Below are 20900 nucleotides of genomic sequence, written 5' to 3'. Positions count from 1 at the left end.
GTGTTGGATCATATAGTGAGACACCCCTTTGTTAGGGTACTTCATAATCATTTCATTAAAAAATAAAAATTAAATAAACAAACCCATTTAGAGATAGGAGTTACATCAATTTAGTACTGTGATTTTGATAATATAAGAATGCATGCCTATCAATCATCCTACATGTCAACTAAGAATAAAATGCTGAAAATTGGCCTATGAATAAATTGTGAGGGTTGCTGCTAACAGATGCATTACAAAATAAATTACTAAACCTCTCCAAGCTTTACAACTATACATATATAAGAATCTAAAAACAAAGGGAATGGGCTTACATTTTGTTTAGATAGCGCATTAATTTACATATAGAGGGAGAGAAAGGGAGGGAAAGAGAACGAGAGAGAGAACATTTGCAAGTAGATTCATTATTAAGTTACCTCCCATCTAAGCTAATTGTAATACTTGCATTATGTGAGGAAATTGGAACCCCAATTGGGTTGTTCTCCCGATCCAAAGCTGATATTTCATGAGAATATAAGGTAGGTTTAGGAGGTAGTTGCAATAGTTCAACATCACCTTCCAACATGTCGAGTGCTTTGCTCATAGAAGGATGGTCCATGGGCCTCATTTGCACACACCACAATGCAACTATAACCATCTTCCATATATATTTCTTTTCATCCTTTGTGACATCTCCCATTCCCATATCTTGTGTTTGTTCAATTCGATCATAAATCCATGATGGGAAGAATAATTCACTAAGATATTCCTCTTCATATCCACTAAAATGCCTTTGTTTTCCCACCATTTCCATCAACAACATTCCAAAGCTATAAACATCAGCCTTATAAGACACATGTACAATGTTTTTATAAAACAACTCTAGAGCAATGTATCCTAATGTTCCTCGGGCTGCAGTGAGAGATACAACACTTTCATTTGTTGAATACAATTTTGCAAGGCCAAAATCTGAAACTTTTGGTGTAAAGTCTTCATCCAAAAGAATATTGTGTGGTTTGATATCGAAATGTAGAATTTGCATGTCACACCCTTGATGTAAGTATTTAATCCCATGCCCTACTCCAAATGCAATTTTGTACAATCTGTCCCAACTTAAAGGAATGTTTTTTTCTCCTTTAAGGAAGATAAACTTATCAAGTGACCCATTTGGCATAAAGTCATATATAAGAGCCCATTTTGACCCTTCTACGCAAAATCCAACAAGTTGTACTATATTGACATGGTGAATCCTTCCAATTGTTGTGATTTCATTGATAAAATCTTGTCCATGAGCTTTTGACATGACCAATACTTTTACTGCTACAATGCGGCCACTCTGAAGTATTCCTTTGTACACAGAGCCAAAGCCTCCTTGGCCTAACTTATTCTTGAAATTATCGGTTACCTTCTTTAAATGTGAATATGAGTACCTGATGGGTTGGAGATTTTTGTGATTTTGAAGAAACTCTTCAATATCATCATCTAATGATAAATGTCTCCGTTGAAACTTGTAGATTAAATAGCCCAAAAGACAAGATGTCCCGAGTATGAAGCGTCCTCCGATGATTATCATGACTAATAGATCAACATGAAAAAAAAAAATGAATATTTTAGAGTTTATAATCGTAGGCATTTAGTTATCAAATCAAACAAATACATTTGTTTCAATGGGAGAGGAAATTAGATGCATTTGCTTGCAAAAAATTTCAATTTTTAGTATCTTGAATTCATTATATTCCATGGACTTGGATTAAATGAAATTCTTTCAAATTCAAAAAGATAATTCCATGGAAAAAGTAAAATTTTGAATCTCATAGAACTGAAATTTCAATTCAAATCCAACTTTGATAAACCGAACAAAGAGAAACCCTCTATTCAAGCAAAAGAATTTTGCAATCTGCAATCTTGGAAGCAAGAATTATTCAGATGATAAATAAAATACTGATCATGTTCATTCTACAACAAAGTAAGAATTGGAACTTGGAAGTATTACCAGTCTTTTCAAGAAACCAGGCACCTGATAAGAGAGAAAACATAAGCTAAATTAGAAATAAGGCAAATTAAAAAGGGATTGCTATTATTAGAGAAAAAGAAGAAACAACATTGAAAATAAGAAGAATGATGATGCAAAGTTCAATTTGTAAATCATGGAAGATAACGGAAGGAACTATCAAAGCCATACCAATTCCAACAGTCCCAGAATACCCAGAGCGTTCAATAGTATCTTTACGTCCTGAATGATTAAAACCAATAATTAGCAGTACTTTTAGCTATAGAGGATGGAAAGCATTATTACCAGAAAGGAAAAATAATTATGCAGTCTACATTTACAGACGAAGCCTAGTGTGAAACAACACTTCACTTACAGCAAAAAAGAAAGAAGATAATTGGAACTATTAAGGATTACCTTTGGGTTGTATAGGGACTTCTAATTGTATTAACTGTTAACAAGAGAAGATAAAAAATTCAAAATGGGAAAGATATAAGAAGAAAGAAATAAATGGAAGTTGTCAAAAGCTAAAAATGAAAGACGATAAAAGAAACTCCGAAAGGCCTTACTAAAAAACGCAATCACTGGCACCAGTACATTTTTCAACTTATTAAGCCCTGCATGATTAAATCAAGCAACTGAAATTAGTTATAGAAATTGAAGACCCTTAGCAAACATAAGATTGTGTTTAGTAATCCTAATTACTTATAATTGCAATGTATGGTTGGATTTCCAATTATTATTTTTTTCTTTTTTGTTTTAAAATTGATATTAGTGTTCATCAGCCATTTGATTTGAAAATTTTCAGCACTCACAGTTTCTTCCATCATGATCATGGCATTGTATAGTGTTGTTGCTGAAATTTGGCATACACCATCTGCCTTTCACTTTGCATTCATGGCAGCGGAAGCTCAAAAATGAAAGCTGGAGCCCCATAAGCAGTTTTTCTTGCAAATCTGAGCTTGAAAGATTGCTGGGCTCTGAAACAGCCTTCAAATTGCCAGTAACAACAGTCATGCCAATGGTGCACGAATACGGAAGATCTCTCACCTGCTTGGAGCCTCCAACTAGCGCATAAACATATGGTTGTGAGGAAGAGAAAGTAGCATTGGTGCGGTTGCAGGGAACAACAGGAATGTAGTTATGATCAAAGATTGGTCTTGCGCAGTTCATCAAAACTACAGTATCCAGTTCATCAGGATATTTATATCTATCTAGATGGCCTATTGTCAAGGAATAGAGAGGAAGGGAGAAACAGTTGCTCTTCTCTAGCCCAGCAACTACAACTCTGATGGTATAGTTATGGTAGTTGATCTCCGCAACATGGTATTTCCCATATAAGATTGTACAGTTGTTTTCACAAACCAATTCGTATGGAGGATCAGGATGACCACAGCCAAGCGGGTCACCTTTTAATCGAAATGGGTTGCTGATGTTTTGAATATCTCCACAAGAAGAGGGCCTGCAGGGCTGATTTTCACTAGCAGCGCAAAATGAAAGAAAACGGACATGGAGGAGTGTTATGAGGCCTACTCCCACAAGTTTTGCTTGTCTCAGCATCATAAATTCAGATGCAGAGAGAGAAGTTGCTTTGGTTTGGGGCATCCACAAGTTTCAGAAGACAAAATTAAACCCCAATGGGCTAAGCCAGCTTAGAGATCAACTTTCTTGCCATTTGACTTGTCTATGCATTGGTGTCACAATCAACGACCCAAAATCTTTGATTTTTTTTTTCCACTTCACATTTGGCCGGCCGGGTCACCATCAATGTAAAACCACAACAAAGCATATATATATATATATATTAGAAAACAAAAATGCTTTTAATTTCATAATAATAATAAAAATAACTAAATATAAAACTAATTATTTTCAATTAAAAAATTTCCCAAGTTAATTCATTAGGCTAACTCATGACCAAGTTAACGTTTGAATAGAACTAAACTTTATCCTGAACGAGAAAGGAATCTGATTGTAAGCCCAACTAGTTGGACTAAGGGGTCTATCATGATTTTTAAAAGTATTTCGAGTTTTTATCATGGTTTTAAAAATCAGACCGGATCGGCCGATCCGACCGTTGACCGGTCACGGTTTTGGTCCGACTGTCGACCGATCACAGTTCCGGTCCGGTCCGACCAATTAGACCGGAATGGTATTGAATCGGGGTCGGATTGCTTGAACCGGTGGTCCAACCGATAAACCGGACGAACCATCCGGTTCTATTCTAACCGGCCGGTTCGATTAAAATTAATTTTTCCTCCCATTGTTGTTGTCCTTCATCGGCAAAACCCCCATGCTGGAAAAGAAAAGCTTCCCTTTTTTTCCTATCAGAACCCACCCCTGAGCTGGAAACCCCATCCTTCCACGACCCGCTGGAACCCCCACCCCCACTCCCGCTGGAAAAGGTTCCATTTTTTGCCCGTTAGAACACCCTCACGTGACTCCTAGGAACCCTTGCCAACACCCCGCGCCCGAAATGCCAACCCCCCACCTCGTGCTGCTGCTGCTGGGGGAAACCCCCCCACCTTGTGCTGCTACTGCTGGGGGAAAAGCCCCACACCTCGTGCTTATTAATAAAAATAAAAACAAGAGTCAATAAAATATTTATTCTAAAAAAACAAAACTAAATTGAGAAATTGAAGCAAATGAACGATGAATGAATTAAGTTAATATATCTAAAAAGCAATGCAATGAACTTGAACACTCATTTATTGTAATGTTGATCTATTGATATAGAGTTCATGAGAGAAATTAATTGAAGCAAAAACAAATGCACTCAAATATGCCCTTAGTGGATTAACATGAATATCATTCAACTAGCAAACTTGCATGTTCCCAAAAAGCAATGTGAAAAGCACCAATTCCAAGAAATGTAATGATAATAGTTGTTTACTTTATAAGAAAGAAACACAGAGTTAATTATATCAATATTAAAAAATACAAATCTCAAAAGCTAATTAATGAAGCATAGGAGTTAGGGCAGCTTCTTATAGACTTTTAACAGTGAACTCTTCAAACATTATCAAATAAAAGAATAACATAAGACCTACAATGTATAATTCAAAAAAATACCAATTGGTTAAAATAAGATGAAAACCATCTTATTATCACTACGTTCACATTAATTTTTATTTTTAATGTCTTATATTTTTATTTTTTTAATTTACTTGATTAGTTTTTACTTTTATTCTAGTTCCTTTATTTTTTATTTTTCTCGAGTTCATAAGAAGAGATTGTTCAAAGTTTTTGAAAATATAAATTATTAGGTGAGATAAAAGGATAATCTTTTTTTCCTATATCAAAAATAGAAGACCACTTTGTCTAATCACTACATCTCATTGCACTAAACATTCATGAAGATATATAATTATAAAACATTGAAATTTGGATCTCTTGTTTTTTTTTTCTTAGAAATAAATATTTAAGTTGGATCTCTTGTCATTTATTATAAATAAATATTTTTCAAATATAAAAAAAAATAGAAACATGGTAAGGAGAGAAGGAGAACACAAATTTATGAACCTAACATAAAGAACAATGAAACTTTTAAAATTTTAAACTAGTATTGGTTGTGGTTAGTCAGCCATCTAGAGAACTTTTACCAATAAAATAATTTATATATTTAATATTTAAAGAGACCTGGAAAGACTTTAAATGAAGGCCCACTTAAAAAATAAAAATTAGAAATGATCTATCCTCTTTCTATTCTTTGTATTATGTATTTTTCATGAATAAAATATTCCTATTTTAAATCAAATAAAGAAAAAAGAAACAAAATATTTATGTTAGGAGCTCAAAATGTTTATTTCTACAAGCATCTGACTAACCTGGAGCTTTAGTGATGAAGTTCAATATTGGATTGATAAAATTGCCCAAATTATTTAATAACTAAGAATTTAGCTTTGATAAAATTGCCCAAATTGCCTAACTTAAAATTACTTCATCATCCAGTGAGGTAGTGTCTAGGCTCGTCAGTGTCATTTCCCGAATTCTTTGTGGAATCTGCTAGGAGTATAAATCCAAAACTCGAGTATTGAACAACATAGCAAACCTATCTCAGTTTTGAACAGGAATAGAACATATCCCCACTCTTATGATCTATCTTAGCTTCTATAAGCCATGGTCATTCCTCCATTAATCAATGGACCAAAAAATAGAACAGAAAGCATGAGAAGAAAACCCCCACTTTTCCATTTTTTCCAAAGTCAAAAATATCAAAATCCCACTTCACAAATCATAAGAAACAAGCATAAAGGAAGGATATATATATATATATATATATATACAGGAAAAATATGGAATAGAGACTCTTTTGTTTGTTTCTAAAATTGAAATAACAAAAAAGTAAGAACTAAAAAGAAAGAGGAGCCTAAATTGAATCTTAAGCATACTAATTTTAAGAAACAAAGAATAGCTAGTTTATATTATATCAGGATGTAATGGGAATCAAATTGGTATATGAAATTTTGCATTAGAAAAAGAACAAAATAAAATAAATTCAATGTTTGCATGTAGGTTAGCACTTACTTCCAGTTTAATCTTTTTTTCTTTTTTTTTTTTGCTTTGGTTAATGCATATAAACAATCTCGGGATCACCAAGTCTCCATCCAACCATGACCAAAGGAATTTTCTGGAATAAGAAAATAACAAAAAAAGGCAATCATCAAGATAATTAAGAAGAAAACCTTAGTGCCAATAAAATGGTATATATTTAGTAAAGAAATTGGCATAATTTTTTTCCTACAAGTCATGAGGTTCAGAAGATTGGTTAATAGTAATATGCTCGATTTTAAGAAATAGATATATATGATGATTCAAAATTGCAGAATTAGAATTTAGCTGCTTGTATTGGTATATGACATTTCTTAGGATAGGAATGGAGGTGGTACTTTACACCAGAAACTCATTTTACTTTGTGGCAAGTTTCCAACCTTCTTGGTAAAGCTCATTTGAATGAGCATACAAACTTTAGGATTGGGAAGAATTTGTACTCTACTCTTGATAGTCGAACTTCAAACATAGTATTTGGGGTTTTAAGGCCCAAACCCACATGCCACTCAAATTTGCCAAACCAAGTAGATCTCTAAGTGATTATAATAACTACATGTCTTATCTTTCAATCTGGGGTAGTCACTGGAATATTCCAAGCAATTACTCAAATGAAGAAAACAAAATTTTGAAAGATAATAAAATGCAAATACATTCAGTAATCCAGATAACCAAAAGAGACACTCAAATATGAAACTTTAAATATTTAATACCTTTCCAAATTCCTTGTCAAATGTTGCAACCATCTACAAAATTGAAGTTCTTTTCCCAATTCCCAACTTGTACACTTCACAACTTGCAGTAGGATATCTCATGAAATTAATATTGATAAGTTCTACTTCCCATTGACTTGAGTGATTTATGACAATGTTGTCCTTGGATTGCACCATAGTAGGTAATCTTTCTATTTTTTTTCCTTTTAATTTTTATGTTCTTATTTAAGTATCTTTTTCTATGCATAAAGCTGCTCCTCAACTCTTTCTACTCACTTCTTAACATTGAGGACAATCCTAATCTTTGGTGGGGGGTGGTGAAAGTTGAGCAACCCATTTATTTATTTATTTCTGTTTTCAAACTTTTTGAATCCTAGAATATGCCAAGAGAATGATTTAAGGGAAAATCAACTTTTCACCCTAGGATTCTATTGGTTAGTTGATAAACAATGTTGAATATAAAAAAGGGGAGTACTAGAGAAAATAGGGATCTTGATCTAGATTTTGGAGCTATCAATTTCTTATCTTTTTCATTCTTTCTTTTTGTTCCAACTTTACTTTCTAGTAGTGATTTTAGTCTTTCAGCATCATGACTTCAATTTTTTTCTATTGAAAATATTTATAATTCAAAATTTTCCTATATTTAAAATAGTAACACTAGTATCATTTGGAGATATTAGGAATGGCAATGGGGCGGGTTCAGGACGGGTCGCTCCCATCCCAACCCCACCCCGTTTATTCAAAACAATTCCCATCCCCGTCCCATTTAAAAAATTAAATAAGGCATGGCAGGGTGGGGTGGGTATGATAAATTCCCATACTTGTCCCACCCCGCCCCGTTTAACTTTTTTTTGAATTTTTTTTAAATTTTTAATTACATTAAAATAAAATATTTTATAAATAATTAAATTATTATATTTTTATAACTTATTCTATTAAAATATTTTTTTATTATCTATATATTAAAAATAGTAAAATAAAATTAAATTAAATTAAATTAAATTTTAAAATTAATTTTATATATAATTGAGGCGGGACGAGGCAATACCCGAATCCGTTCTGAACCCGCCTCGGGTTTTTTAAAAAAAAAATCCCAAACCCATCCTAAACCCGTTTATTAAAATTGAACCACGTCCATTAGGGGGGGGGGGGGGGGGGGGGCGGGTACCCGAAAAAACCCGCCCCATTGCCATCCCTAGGAGACATGATTAAAGTAATTATAAGGGAAAATATGAGTTAGGTCATTTAGTAGGATTAAGTACTTAGGATGAAAAAAGAAATAAGAGATCACATGGACATCTTACTCAACAAAGGACCAAGTAAATTTATTATTTTTTAAAATCAAATTACAGAAAAAAAAAAAAAAAACTATTTAGATGAAAAAAAAAACCTATTTATTGCATTCTCTTTGACTTTCCAAAAATAATCTACCCTATAATATGCCAATAACTCAACCAAATATGCTTGCTTTCTATCTTTTTGACCTGATAGCTATGAATTTAATAAAATAGTAATACATGTGTTCACAAACTAGCACAGAGGAATGAAAATGATAACTCTGTAGTTTTCTTCTCATATCTGTTTATAAATTTATTTTGTTTTTAAATAGTGAATAAAGGTTTCAAATTTTCAGATAATTTAATTTTTTATATGTTTCATTGCAAACCAAAAGTAATGGAATTTAAAATTGCTTACTCATGAAATTTTGATATCCTAATGGAATTGAACATGAATGACTCATGCCTCAATATCAATCTACAGGGTTACTCATTACCCAAATCATGACTTGGCATCTACTCTAATCTCTAAAAATAGTAATAATAATATTAAAAAGGAAACCCTAAAAATTCTTTCAAAATAGAATATAATGATAAAATCCCTTAAAAAAAAAATTAAACCATTACCAAATAAGTAGCATGCAATTTTCAACTCCAATACAATTCGTCATCAATCTAGTTTATTAAGAATTGAAATTAAAAGAAAAATGAAAGGCATAAACAAGAGAGAATTTAGATTAGCTCAAGCTCGCACCGATTAATTTATGAAGAATTGCAAAATTTCCCAACAACTTCCTTTATTACAGGCAAATCCACTACTCAAACAATTATACCAAATCTACAAACTCTAAACAAAATAAAAGAAAAAAAAAATCAAGTGCCTTGAGAGGGAAAGAATAACAAACCAGGAGAAATAGAAAAAAAAAAAAAAAAATCTTGTAGAAAACAAGATTGTTATCTTTAGTTTCAGCAAATCTGCAAACCTCAAACAAATAAAGAAAAAAAAAAAATCAAATGCCTTAAGAGAGCAAGATTTACAAACCAAGGGAAATAGAAAAAATTAAGATCTTATGGAAAACGAAATTGCTATCTTCAGTTTCAGCAAATCTACAAATTGCAAACAAATTATATAAAAAAAAAATCAAACGTCTTAAAGAGATAAAGATTAACGAACCAGAGGAAATAGAAAAAATCGAGATCTTACAGAAAACGAGATTGTTGATCTTCAGTTTCAATGTGAATCTAAATAGAAGAGAAAGCAAAAGGCACAGATCAGAAGAATAGGGCTAAAAAAAGAAGAAGAAAATATAGTGAAATAAAACACAAGGAATGGAAAAGAGGTGTAAAGTGTGAAATGACTAGAGTCAAATGATGTGTTAGAGAGTAGCATGACAGAGATCATTCATGGATTGTGATTACTACTCAAAAAGTGCTATTTGATAGCTTGTAATTAACTCTTTTAAACACTTTTGAGTAGTAGTTATCACCTTTTAACCCAATTAACATATTAAGGACCCTTGCAATCAATTCTAATCAAATTGTGTTAAGTTTTGGTGTTTTGATAGCTTTTTTTATCACCAAAGCAATTCGAGATTGAGGAGAGATTCTTTGGAATCCATGGCAAAAGATGTCCGGACAAGGCGTCCGGACACACCATTGGAGAGCGGCAGAACGTGGGCTGTAGTAAGGCTTGCTCACTGTAGTCAATGATCCGGACAACATATCCGGATAAGATATGCTATCATCAGGAGTGTGATGTTCACAAGTGTCGGATAGCATGGTGGTGCATGTCCTCTTGGGGAATTTGGATGAAGTTGCGCCGGATAGGAATGCGGCGCGTGTCCCCTGAGGGAATCTGGATGGAGTTGCGCCGGATAGCAATGCGCGCTCCGTGTCATCAGCCGGATGAGTCCCTACACCTTATACACGCAGATGGTCCCCCTTGCGACGTTTCATCTTCTCCGGATATCTCACATCCGGAATTTTATCCCGGTCAATATTCCACCTTCTCCGGATGTTTTACATCCGGCACCTGACGCCGGATGGGAGAGGAAGGCATTTCAACTTCCCCAGATAGACATGTCCAGATCATCTTATTGCGCTTACCCGGAGAGCATCCGCATCCGCAGCCGCAGCCGCCAATTCAGATTCTCCGGACAGCTTGGCTCGTTAGACACTTGCGATTCGTCGGATCCATTTCCGCCCGCAATCAAAAGCAAACTCTGATAACACTGACAACCAAGTCTCCATCATGCACAGCTGCAGTGTTCTCTTGAAGCTTCCCGATATTTTCGACCGACATTTTGAGATATGTTGGGATATTTTGCTTTAGATATTTGATGTCTAAATCCCCAAAGTCTCCTTGTAACCCACCTATCATAGGATTCCTTAGTCTTTAAGTAAGAACAGAGGGGTGAATAACCTCTTATATATAGTTTATAATTTCCTTTACGCAGGGGGGATGTACATTCTAGGGAGCTTGTTTTGAGAGACAACCTTTTGTATAAGTAATATATCTACAGAGCACTTGCTCTGCTTTTCATATATATTTTTTTGTTTCTTCATTCTTTTTATTTTCTAGCCAAACAAGCTCTGAGGAAGTTTCCTCAGAGAATGAGTGGCTAGACTTTTAGTTCCTTGGAGCTAAGGTTGCAGGGAAAGGTTCCAAGTGCAAGAATTTATAGCTTTGTGGTTTCAACCATTAATGAAGAGAAAGTATGATCCTTTAATGATTTCTATGTTTTTAGTTAACTTAAAACACCTTCAAGTCACTTGAGCCAACACTTGGTAAGGCAAGTGATCTCCATCCATTGAGATGCACTTGTTTATCTCTTGCGAGCTTTTGGGAAGTGACTTGAAGGTAGGATTTTCTAGAATTGCCAACACTTGGTAAGCTTTTGGACTCTAAGGAGACATCCATTAGTTATCTCTTGCGAGCTTGAGAAAGGAAGTCCAAAGTTAAAGATCATCTTGAATGGCAAATGCTAGGTGAGAGGTACGAGCCATTGCAAGTTGCATCAGTGAGAAGGAATTAGAGCTGAAATCCATTAAAGGGATGCATCTGTACAGCACTGGTTAGAGAATTGACTATATGTTAATTCTCTAATGCGAGGAAATGAATTAAATGAACGGAACTCTGTTTTTGCATGAGGAATCTCCCCTATGAACCCAAACCTCCAAGGAATGTTTTTCTTCATAAGTAATTTCCCTTACTTTATTTTTGGTTAGTTTAAAACCAAACCTTTTACACTCAAACATCTTTATGTTTTCTTAAGCTAACCTTGAAATGAAAAAGCACCAATTTAACTCTGAATTGGTATCAGTTGTGAGTTGAAAACCCTTCCCAGTGAACGACTCTAGAGCCACTATGCTATGCTAGCTAAGGCTATCCTAATGCATGGTGATATAGGTTATAAATTTTGTTGATCACTCCCTCAGTCAAGGAGCACCAGCTGGACATGAATCAGCTGAGACACCAATTGGGAACGAATCAGATTGCCATGAGTGTTGGTACTAGTGTGAAAAATATATTGTTGGTAGATCTTCAGTATCTCATCAATCTATATTGTCGGTAGATATTCAGTATCTCATCAATCTATTTGGTGGGTATGAAAAGGAGCTCGACCTATTTGGCGGTATAGATAAAATTTCATAAATGGGTATATACTATATATAGGGTGTTAGGAAATGACGCTTTACAAAGTGTCAAGGAAATGAAAACAAGAATTATTTAAGAACGCTTGTGGGAAGTGACAAGAATTTCTAAAGTAAGTGCCATAATATATCAGGTCTCTGCCAAGCGCCATTATGTGTTACAAATTATATTAAATATTGACTCTTTTTAAAAGTGCCAAGAAAGGGAACGTCATTATATACAATTTTTGTACTAGTAAATAAAATTATAACTTATATTTTTTATATAAAAAAAAACTATTTTAGTATATATTAAAGACATAAGGATATTAAAACATCTTCATAATTTTTTTTGGTTAAAAATTAATAATAATAATTTTTAATAATATTTTATTTAAAATGAATAGTGAATAAAGTTTAACTTTTTTATTATGCAAATGAGTAAGAGTTTTTTTATTTTATGTACACTTTTATTACTTAATTACAAACATAATATTTTACAATGTTTTGATTTAATATGCAATTAATTAGATCAGTTTTTTGAATTCAAAATTATTCTAAGTAATTAAAACCAAAAATAAAAATAAAAACGAAAAGTTGGAAATCTTAAGATAGAATGGATCTAAGAGAATGAAATTATGATTCATATAATATGTATTAATTCTCCAATTTTAATTATAACATTTTCAATTAAATATTATATGTTGCAATATGAATATATCCCATAAACAAATATGTTAGTTTCAAATACTTTACACTTTCCCTAATTTTTTTTATAAGAGTTTCAAAATCAAAAACATTCTCCATTGTGTGTAGGCAAATATTATTATATTTTTTTGTTGATGTCAGGTCAACAGGAAGTAATGCTTCTCCCTTTTGTCCTACAAAAGATGTCCGAACAGGTTGTCTAGATACACCATCTGAAGCTCAAGTCAGATGATTAAAGCCAATTTTAGAGGTGGCCCTTTTAGAAGCTAAGAAGGAGTCTCTCTCATGTGTGTGCGGTACCTTGGTTTTGAGCTGGAAGAGAACTTTATAGGGTCTGGAATAGTGTCACCTCTGTGTTAAAATGACTTCTTGACTTTCGTAGTCATGATGGTTCACCTGTCACCTCAGCTATCAAGCAGTATGGTGCAGCGTGTGGCAAGTCGCCTACGGAGACAGGGTGACATCCCATCGAGCGTGCTTCTGACGCAAGAAGAATGATTGCTCGTGGGAGTGGGTCAAGAAACCTACTCGGAATGCATTGCGTAGTTTTAGAGGAACTCCATGTAACTGGCCATTGGTATTTCTATTCCGAATTGGATATTTGGATCTGGTTATGTTCGTCCTAACAGAAATAGAAGGATGTCATGTGGGGCCAAGGTAGTTTGCCACGTGGTGACATGGGGAAGTCCCTACAATGCCCCTTTTTAACCTGATTGTTTTGTCCGGACAGAAAAGGCGGGTTAAAACATTTTTCAAACCTCTTCAATGACCGCATGACACGTGGCATCCGGGAGGGGCATTTATGGAGGGGTGTCATTATTGAAGTTTTGCTAGGCGGCATGTCACCTCGAGTGGTGCGTTTCTGGGCGCCATGTCGTTTGGGGTTCCTAGGGGTTTTGCCCCTATAAATAAGAAATTAATCCCTAGGAAGCACTCTTCTTTGTCGTTTCTCCCTTGAGTCTACTTTTTGTCTTCCATTTGCTCTGCACTTCCCATATCGAGGCAACGATTATTGCCCTCGTGTTGCAATACTTCTTTCCCAATGATTTTTCGATTGGTTTATCTCGGCACTCGTGGTTTGTCTTTGTAATTTGCTGAAAGTACTTGCCAGGTATGTTCTTCATTCTTCTCTGGTGCCCTCGATTTCCCATTTTTCCTTGGTTGTGATGTTGGTTTGTGATTGGGAACTGTTCTTATGCTTGAAAGTTCCAATCGACTAGAAAGTGGTTATTCCAAGGTCTATAGAAAAGGAGGCATAACTTTCCTGGGATAGTAGGTCTCGTCGGCGGTGCACCTAGCTAACCTCTGTTAGGGTTAGGTTTTTTTTTTTTGTGCTTTGAGGCTCTATTGAGTCTGCATGGCGTTTATCCTTCTTTTGTGTGTCTGGGTGTCATAGTGGGAAAATTCTTGATTAGGATTGGGGATTGACGAGCGGAGTTGCGTTCCTTGATTTGGGCAGTCCCTAAATCTAGCATGTTAGCCCGTTGGATGTCTTAGGGCACTGCCTTTTGGTAGTAGGGTCGGGTAGTTGCTTTCTAACTATCGGCATTATGTCATGCAGGTCCAACTCAGCCCATTGCTCCAAGATGCTTGCGAAAAAGGACACCGCCTCATCCAGTGCGGTTGGGCAAGACGAAAAGGGTAGTCGGACAGGTGTGATTTTTGGATGCCCTAGTTCCGGGAAGCCTACCGAGCCTCTTAATGAGTGGGAATTTCGTGAACGTTTCTTCATTCCTAATGGTGTCTCCGTTCAGTTGGTGGATGGAGATCCAACGTCCACCGAGAAGGCAGCTCATGGTGCCATCTTCTTTAGCAATGAGCAATTCAACGGGGGGCTCCATTTTCCTCTCTCGTCTCTCTTCAAGCAATTCTTGCATTACACCCAAATCCCTCCAACCTACATTCATCCTAACATTGTTCGGGTGCTAATGGGATGCAACATCTTGAACATGCTCTTCCATTTGGACCTCTCCCTGTTAGAGGTTCTCTTTGTCTATAGTATTAAGAAGGGCAAAAATGATATATTTAGCATGTTTGCCCATATCTCGTCCCTACAACTGGTGATGGGTCTTCCTTATTTGAATAGGGGGGTAGCCAAAGGACATGTACTGGTCCAAGGACCATGGGCTAGCTTAATAAAGCATTCGAAAAGGGATTTTCGCACTAAATTTTCACTGAAAATTCCTGGTAGGGATGGCTTTGAGTGCTCTTTCTCCTGGTTTTTTTTCTATTGAACCGATGCTAATTGAATGCTAACATTTTCTATTTTGGTTGGTGCAAGTAAGGATAGAAGAGGTCGTCTGGTGGAGTGGGTGGAGAAAGCTTCGTTCGTCCATTTGAACAAGTTGTTCAAAATCATTGCAAATAAAAGGAACCTTCAAACGTTTCTTACTGCTCGGAACTTGCTTGCGGTTATCTTGGAGCCCCAACCATATGTTATTCCCATCATTCCTAGACGACTCCCTAAGGTTGTGGTGATCAGGGAGCATTACGTCTTGAAGGATCTCCCATTCTACGAAATGGAGCGTGAAGTAGACACCAAAGCTCGCCAGGAACGCCTTGACTAGAGGGAGGAGAAGAGACAAGATAATGCTTGATTTCTTCAAATGCAGACTGACAATCTTTCGTCCATCCTGTCACGCTGGCACCCTTAAGCACTAGGAAGAAGGGCCTTAGTTTGTCTGTAAACCAGGCTATGAAGCACCCTAGTGCAACGAGTATGCCATTGAGGCGCTGTAGCTCTTTCTTACTACTAAGGGTGGATCTTTCCATGATAGCTTTGATTTGATCTGGGTTGACTTCTATCCCCCTTTAAGTGACCATAAACCCCAAGAACTTGCCTGCACTTACCCCAAAGATGCATTTAGACGAATTGAGCTTCATACCATACTTTCTCAATAAGTGAAAGACTTCTTCTAAGTGCTAGTCATGTTCGTCCCTGGTTTTTCTTTTAACCATGATGTCATCAATGTATACCTCCACCATGTGCCCGATTAGAGGCTTGAAGATTTTAGTCATCAACCTTTGGTAAATGGCTCTAGTGTTTTTGAGTCCAAACAGCATGACCTTGTGACAATAAAGTCTATATGGTGTTATGAAGACAATTTTTTTTTCATCTGTAGGGGACATGGGAATCTGATGGTACCCGAAAAAGGCATCTAGGAAAGAGAGCATTCCGTGCCCAACAGTGGAGTCCACTATTTGGTCTATCCATGGTAAGAGAAAGCTATCTTTGGGGCATGTGTCATTGAGGTTAGTGTAATCGACATAGACTCGCCATTTCCCCCATTTTTGGGGACTACCACCACGTTTGCCAACCGGTTTGGATACTCAACTTCCCTAATAAATCCGGCCACTAGTAACTTGTCTATATCGTCTTGAATGATTCTTTGCCTATCCGGGTGAAACCGTCGAACCTTCTAGCGAATAGGTCTTGATGATGGCAGGATGTTAAGTTGGTGGGAGGCAATCGACGAGTGAATCCCGGGCATGTCAGAGTGGGTCCATGCGAAAACATCTTTGTTTTGTTGAAGCATCCCTTTGAGGCATCGTGCCTTATTTGGTTCTAAAAGGGAACTGGACTAAGTAAAGTGACCATATTTCTTTGAGATCTAAATGGTTTGCAAGGGATCGACTATCGAGAGATCCTTAGTCGTTGGGTACTGTAATTGCTATTAACTGGGCAAGCTTGCTTGTTCAGGGGGAGGTTCATGATCACCATTGGGTTCGGCCTCCCATGCCACTTGGTAGCACTATCGGGTTACCAATTAGCTACCATAGAGATTGATCTGCCCGTCTTCAATGAGATAACTCACCATCTGATGATAAGTAGAAGGGATGGATTTCATGCCATGCAACCAGGCGCGCCCCAATATGGCATTGAATAGGGATAGGTTCGCTACCACTGAGAACTGCACGTTAAGGGTAACAGGGCCAGCTTGGACTAGTAACACGATGTCGCCCAAGGACATTGTAGAAGCCCCATTGAATCCTGACAATATCGTCCCAGGATTTTCCAGATTCAAGGGCATAAATCCCATTTGTTTGATCATAGATACCTGTAAGAGGTCTGGTGAGCTACCCAGATCGACCAAGATTTGCCTTACATCAAAGTCACTGATTCCCAACATTAGGATAAGGGCATCTCGGTGTGGTTGCAATATTCAGTTAGGATCTATTGGGGGAAAGGTGATTACCTCATCTATTGGGTGAGCGCTCCTGTTGGTCAATCTACGCCGGATGGAGCTAACCTGCTCCCGTACAGAGGCAGCTCAAAGCAGCCTTTGTCTCTTTCATTTGGAGTTGTATTCTTCATCGAGGGGTCCATCATGGATATAGTTGATCACGACCCTAAAAGCAACGGAAGCTGTGGGGGCCGTGGTAGCCGGACCCCGAGATGTCTCCCACTTTTAACTTTTGAGCGGACCTACTGTTTCAAGTGTCTAACTTTCATAAGTTTTTTCACGAAGTAGTGGAGACTCCTAAATTGCTCCATAGTATGCCCGTGTTTTTTATGGTAGGCACATTTTTTGTTGCGATCTCTCTTGGCTAGGTCCATTTTTAGGGGCTCTGGCCACCTAAAGTCGGATAGCTTGTGGATCATAGGGAGGAGTTTCTCATATGACACGTTGAGGGGGGTGAGATTGGACTGGTCCAGCTGACGCTGTTTGCCTTGCCCCCTGCTTGGTTGCCTTTGTTAGCTTGTGGTTTTGGGATTCGTAACCATGTTGTTCTTGGCCGATTGGCCAGTGACTAAGATCTGCTGTGTGGCTGCACAGACATCATCTTCAAGAATAGAATATTTGTTCACCCGTCTAAACAGATCATCCATAGTCATGGGGGGCTTTTTAGTAAGGGACTCGAAGAATGGTGTGCTCGGGCAGGTACTCTGCTTAAAGATTTGAAGGACATCATCCATGCTGTAGGATTCTACTTGGAGTACAGCTTGCTAGAATCATTTTACGAATTCTCTCAGCAATTCATTCTCTTGCATTTTTATGTTTTACAGGGTGTTGATATTTTGCTTATATCGCGTTGAGCACAAATACTGCCCCACGAAGGCCTCTGATAGATCCCAAAAATTATCGACAAAATTCATTGGGAGGCGGTGGAACCATAAAAGAGCTTCACCTTGGAGGTTGGCGGGAAATACTTTGCATAACAACGCATCATTCCCTATATCAAGGGTCATGAGTTGTCTGTAGTGCATGATATGATCAAACGGGTCACTGGATCCATCGTACATGGAGAATTTTGACACGATGAACCCTCTTGAGGGCTTGTAATTGATAATGCAAGAGCTGAAAGGTGTGGAGAGCATGTCATCCAACCGCCTGCTGATGGAGCTGGGGGGCCTCAATTTGCCACATCCCCTCCAATTTGTTGTAGTGGTGGGTGTGGAGGACAGTCCGGCATGATTGGTGTAGCTGAGGGGCCAGGATACGCCTCCTAGGCTGTAGTTGCACACGACTTCTCCATACTGGGTGTTTGTGGTCCTAACCTTACGCACATCACGTATAACTGGGACTTCCTGTCGTGTTGCCTCTTTGATGAGATACGAGTGGAGTCCGAGTTTTTATCCTGTGGTGCGTGATAGGCTGGCAAGGGTCTTTCATCAGGCTATACACCATGCATGTCAGAGAAGGGCTCTGTGTTTCTAGGGTATGTGGCCTCCTGGTTCTACCTGGAGTTCGTTCGTTGGCTCCTTAGTTGCCGATTGTGAGGAGGGCCTGATGAAGGCGCTTGAATCCTTAACACTTCATTCTCCTCCTTAAGCCTCCTTTTTTCTTGAAGCAAGGCTTGTACTTGTTGCTCGCTTTCTCGCTGGCGTCTTTCCATACTCTCACGCCAGTCGAAGTAACGTTCATCGCCTATGGTTGATGACCGACTCCTTGAGGGTGTGGACATCTTTGTTTTGTTCTTCCCACAATCGACGTTAATGTTGAAGCCAAGTCAATTGGAAGTAATGCTTCTCCTTTTTTTTCCTTCAAAAGATGTCTGAATAAGTTGTCTAGACACACCCTCCAAAGCTCAAGTTAGATGATTAAAGCCAATTCTAGAGGTTGCCCCCTTTTAGAAGCTAAGAAGGAGCCTCCCTCATGTGTGCGCGCACGCGCGTACCTTGGTTTCGAGCTGGAGGAGAGCTTTTATAGGGTTTGGAACAATGTCACCTCTGTGTTGAGATGACTTCTTGACTTTCGTAGTCATGATGACAACACAGTGGGTGATAGAGCAATCATCACCTTTAGGCGGCTGCTAGGGATCGCTAAAGGGGGCGACCTGATGGTTCACCTGTCACCTCAGCCAGTGGGTGGTATGGTGCAGCGTGTGGCAGGCCGCCTATGGATACAGGGTGACGTCCCATTAAGCGTGCTTCTAACACAAGCAGAATGATTGCTTAGGAGAGTGGGTCAGGAAACCTACTCGGAATGCATTGCGAAGTTTCAAAGGAACTCTGTGTAACAGGCCATTGGTACTTCTAATTGGGATTGGATATTCGGATCTGGTTCTGTTCGTCTGGACAGAAATAGAAGGATGCCACATGGAGCCAAGGTAGTCTGCCACGTGGTCACACGAGGAAGTCCTTACATTTTTGGTAAGAAAATAATTTTCCTCTAAGCCAAACAACACCAAAAGTGAAAGATAATAAGTAGTACCTCATATATTATTATGGAAGGCAATAGAAAATAACCCAGATTTTTGCCTTCAAAGATAGCTTCAAAACCTTACTTTGTCTGCTTCTCCCTTCCGGTTCAAACTTATACCTTCCAACAAGCTAAGTGACTATACCTTGTTCAATTGTTCCTCAAATAAAACAAACTACACCTTGTACCTCATATATATTTTTCTTTTATTTGACTTTTTGCATTTTATGTTTGAAAAGGTAATCATTACTGAGGAAAACGTGAAGCCAAAATTCCCATGCTTGAACTCTTATTTTTATTATTATTTTCTTAACTTAGGATTGAACCAATATGGTAGATCCATGGTGACCACTATGACACACATAGTAGTGATTAGAGGGGCTTACCAAGCTTAACAATCAAATAATTGTATTATTTTCCTTACAGGTGTCTTAAAAAACAAACTGGTTATAGGTATCTTTCTACTCACTCATACTTCCTTTTGATTAAGGATTAGGAAGAGTGACAAGATTAGTATTCGATTGACTCTTTTAACATCTATTTAGAAAAACCTTTTCTTTCTTTTATTTTATTTTTTTTTCTGATCACATGCAGCGGTAATCCGTAGTTTTCTGTCTTCTGATGCTTGTAGTCATCACATTATCATGTGTATAGCTCAAATAAATTAGAAAGAAAAGAATATAAAAAAGATAGAACAGGCTTTAGAAGACTATAAAGCTCTCAAGCCCTCAAGATACTCCTACGTTGATGTTAAGAAGATTACAAATCATTTAAAGGAAAAATAAGGTCAAGGAGGTTATGGAATTGGGTATAAAGGAAAACTTTCTAGTGATGTTCTTGTTGTAGTAAAGATCCTAAACAATTCAAAAGAAAATGGAGAAGAGTTCATTAATGAACTGGGAACAATGGGTAGGATCCATCATGTTAATGTGGTTCGCTTGGTTGGATTTTGTGCTGATGGAGTTAAACGAGCTTTAATTTATGAGTTCTTACCAAATGAATCTTTGGAGAAGTATATATTTTCAAAATTTGTGAAGGTTTGTTAACTTAGGTGGGAGAAGCTTCAAAATATTGCTTTAGGTATAGCCAAAGGAATTGAGTATATTCACCAAGGTTGTGATAAAAGAATTCTCCATTTGATATCAAACCTCATAATATTTTGCTTGATCAAAACTTCAATCTAAAAATCTTTGATTTTGGTCTAGCTAAATTGTGTTCCAGGGAACAAAGTGTTTCAATCATAACAACAAGAGGGACCATGGGCTATATTGCACCAAAAGTATTATCAAGGAACTTTGGAAATGTGTCCTCTAAGTCAAATATTTATAGATTTAGAATGTTGCTACTGGAAATGGTAGGAGGAAGGAAGAATATTGATGTCACAATGGAGAATAATAGCCAAATATAC

The 20900-nt window shown here is 37.1% G+C and overlaps 1 protein-coding gene across 1 annotated transcript; it reads right to left on the bottom strand.

Moving 5' to 3' along the window:
* Positions 1-412: 412 nt before the first annotated feature.
* On the bottom strand, positions 413-3529 carry LOC117933219 (rust resistance kinase Lr10-like). Its single transcript, XM_034854608.1, has 5 exons — positions 2785-3529; positions 2555-2586; positions 2387-2420; positions 2162-2212; positions 413-1554 (listed from the first exon to the last, which is right to left on the bottom strand). Exons 1-5 carry the CDS (start codon positions 3527-3529, stop codon positions 413-415), a joined length of 2004 nt encoding a protein of 667 aa, XP_034710499.1.
* Positions 3530-20900: the final 17371 nt, after the last annotated feature.

The sequence above is a fragment of the Vitis riparia genome, chromosome 16 (genome assembly GCF_004353265.1).
Source record: "Vitis riparia cultivar Riparia Gloire de Montpellier isolate 1030 chromosome 16, EGFV_Vit.rip_1.0, whole genome shotgun sequence".
Lineage (NCBI taxonomy): Eukaryota > Viridiplantae > Streptophyta > Magnoliopsida > Vitales > Vitaceae > Vitis > Vitis riparia.
The sequence above is the reverse complement of the archived record's forward strand: the minus strand, read 5'-3'. Positions and strand labels throughout refer to the sequence as shown.

Excerpts from the sequence above, each read along its gene's own strand:
- LOC117933219 (XM_034854608.1), bottom strand. The coding sequence starts at position 3,529 with ATGCTGAGACAAGCAAAACTTGTGGGAGTAGGCCTCATAACACTCCTC. Across the intron at positions 2,587-2,784 it reads TGATCATGATGGAAGAAACT|GGCTTAATAAGTTGAAAAAT; the intron begins GTGAGTGCTGAA and ends TTAATCATGCAG. Across the intron at positions 2,421-2,554 it reads TGAAAAATGTACTGGTGCCA|TTAATACAATTAGAAGTCCC; the intron begins GTGATTGCGTTT and ends TCTTGTTAACAG.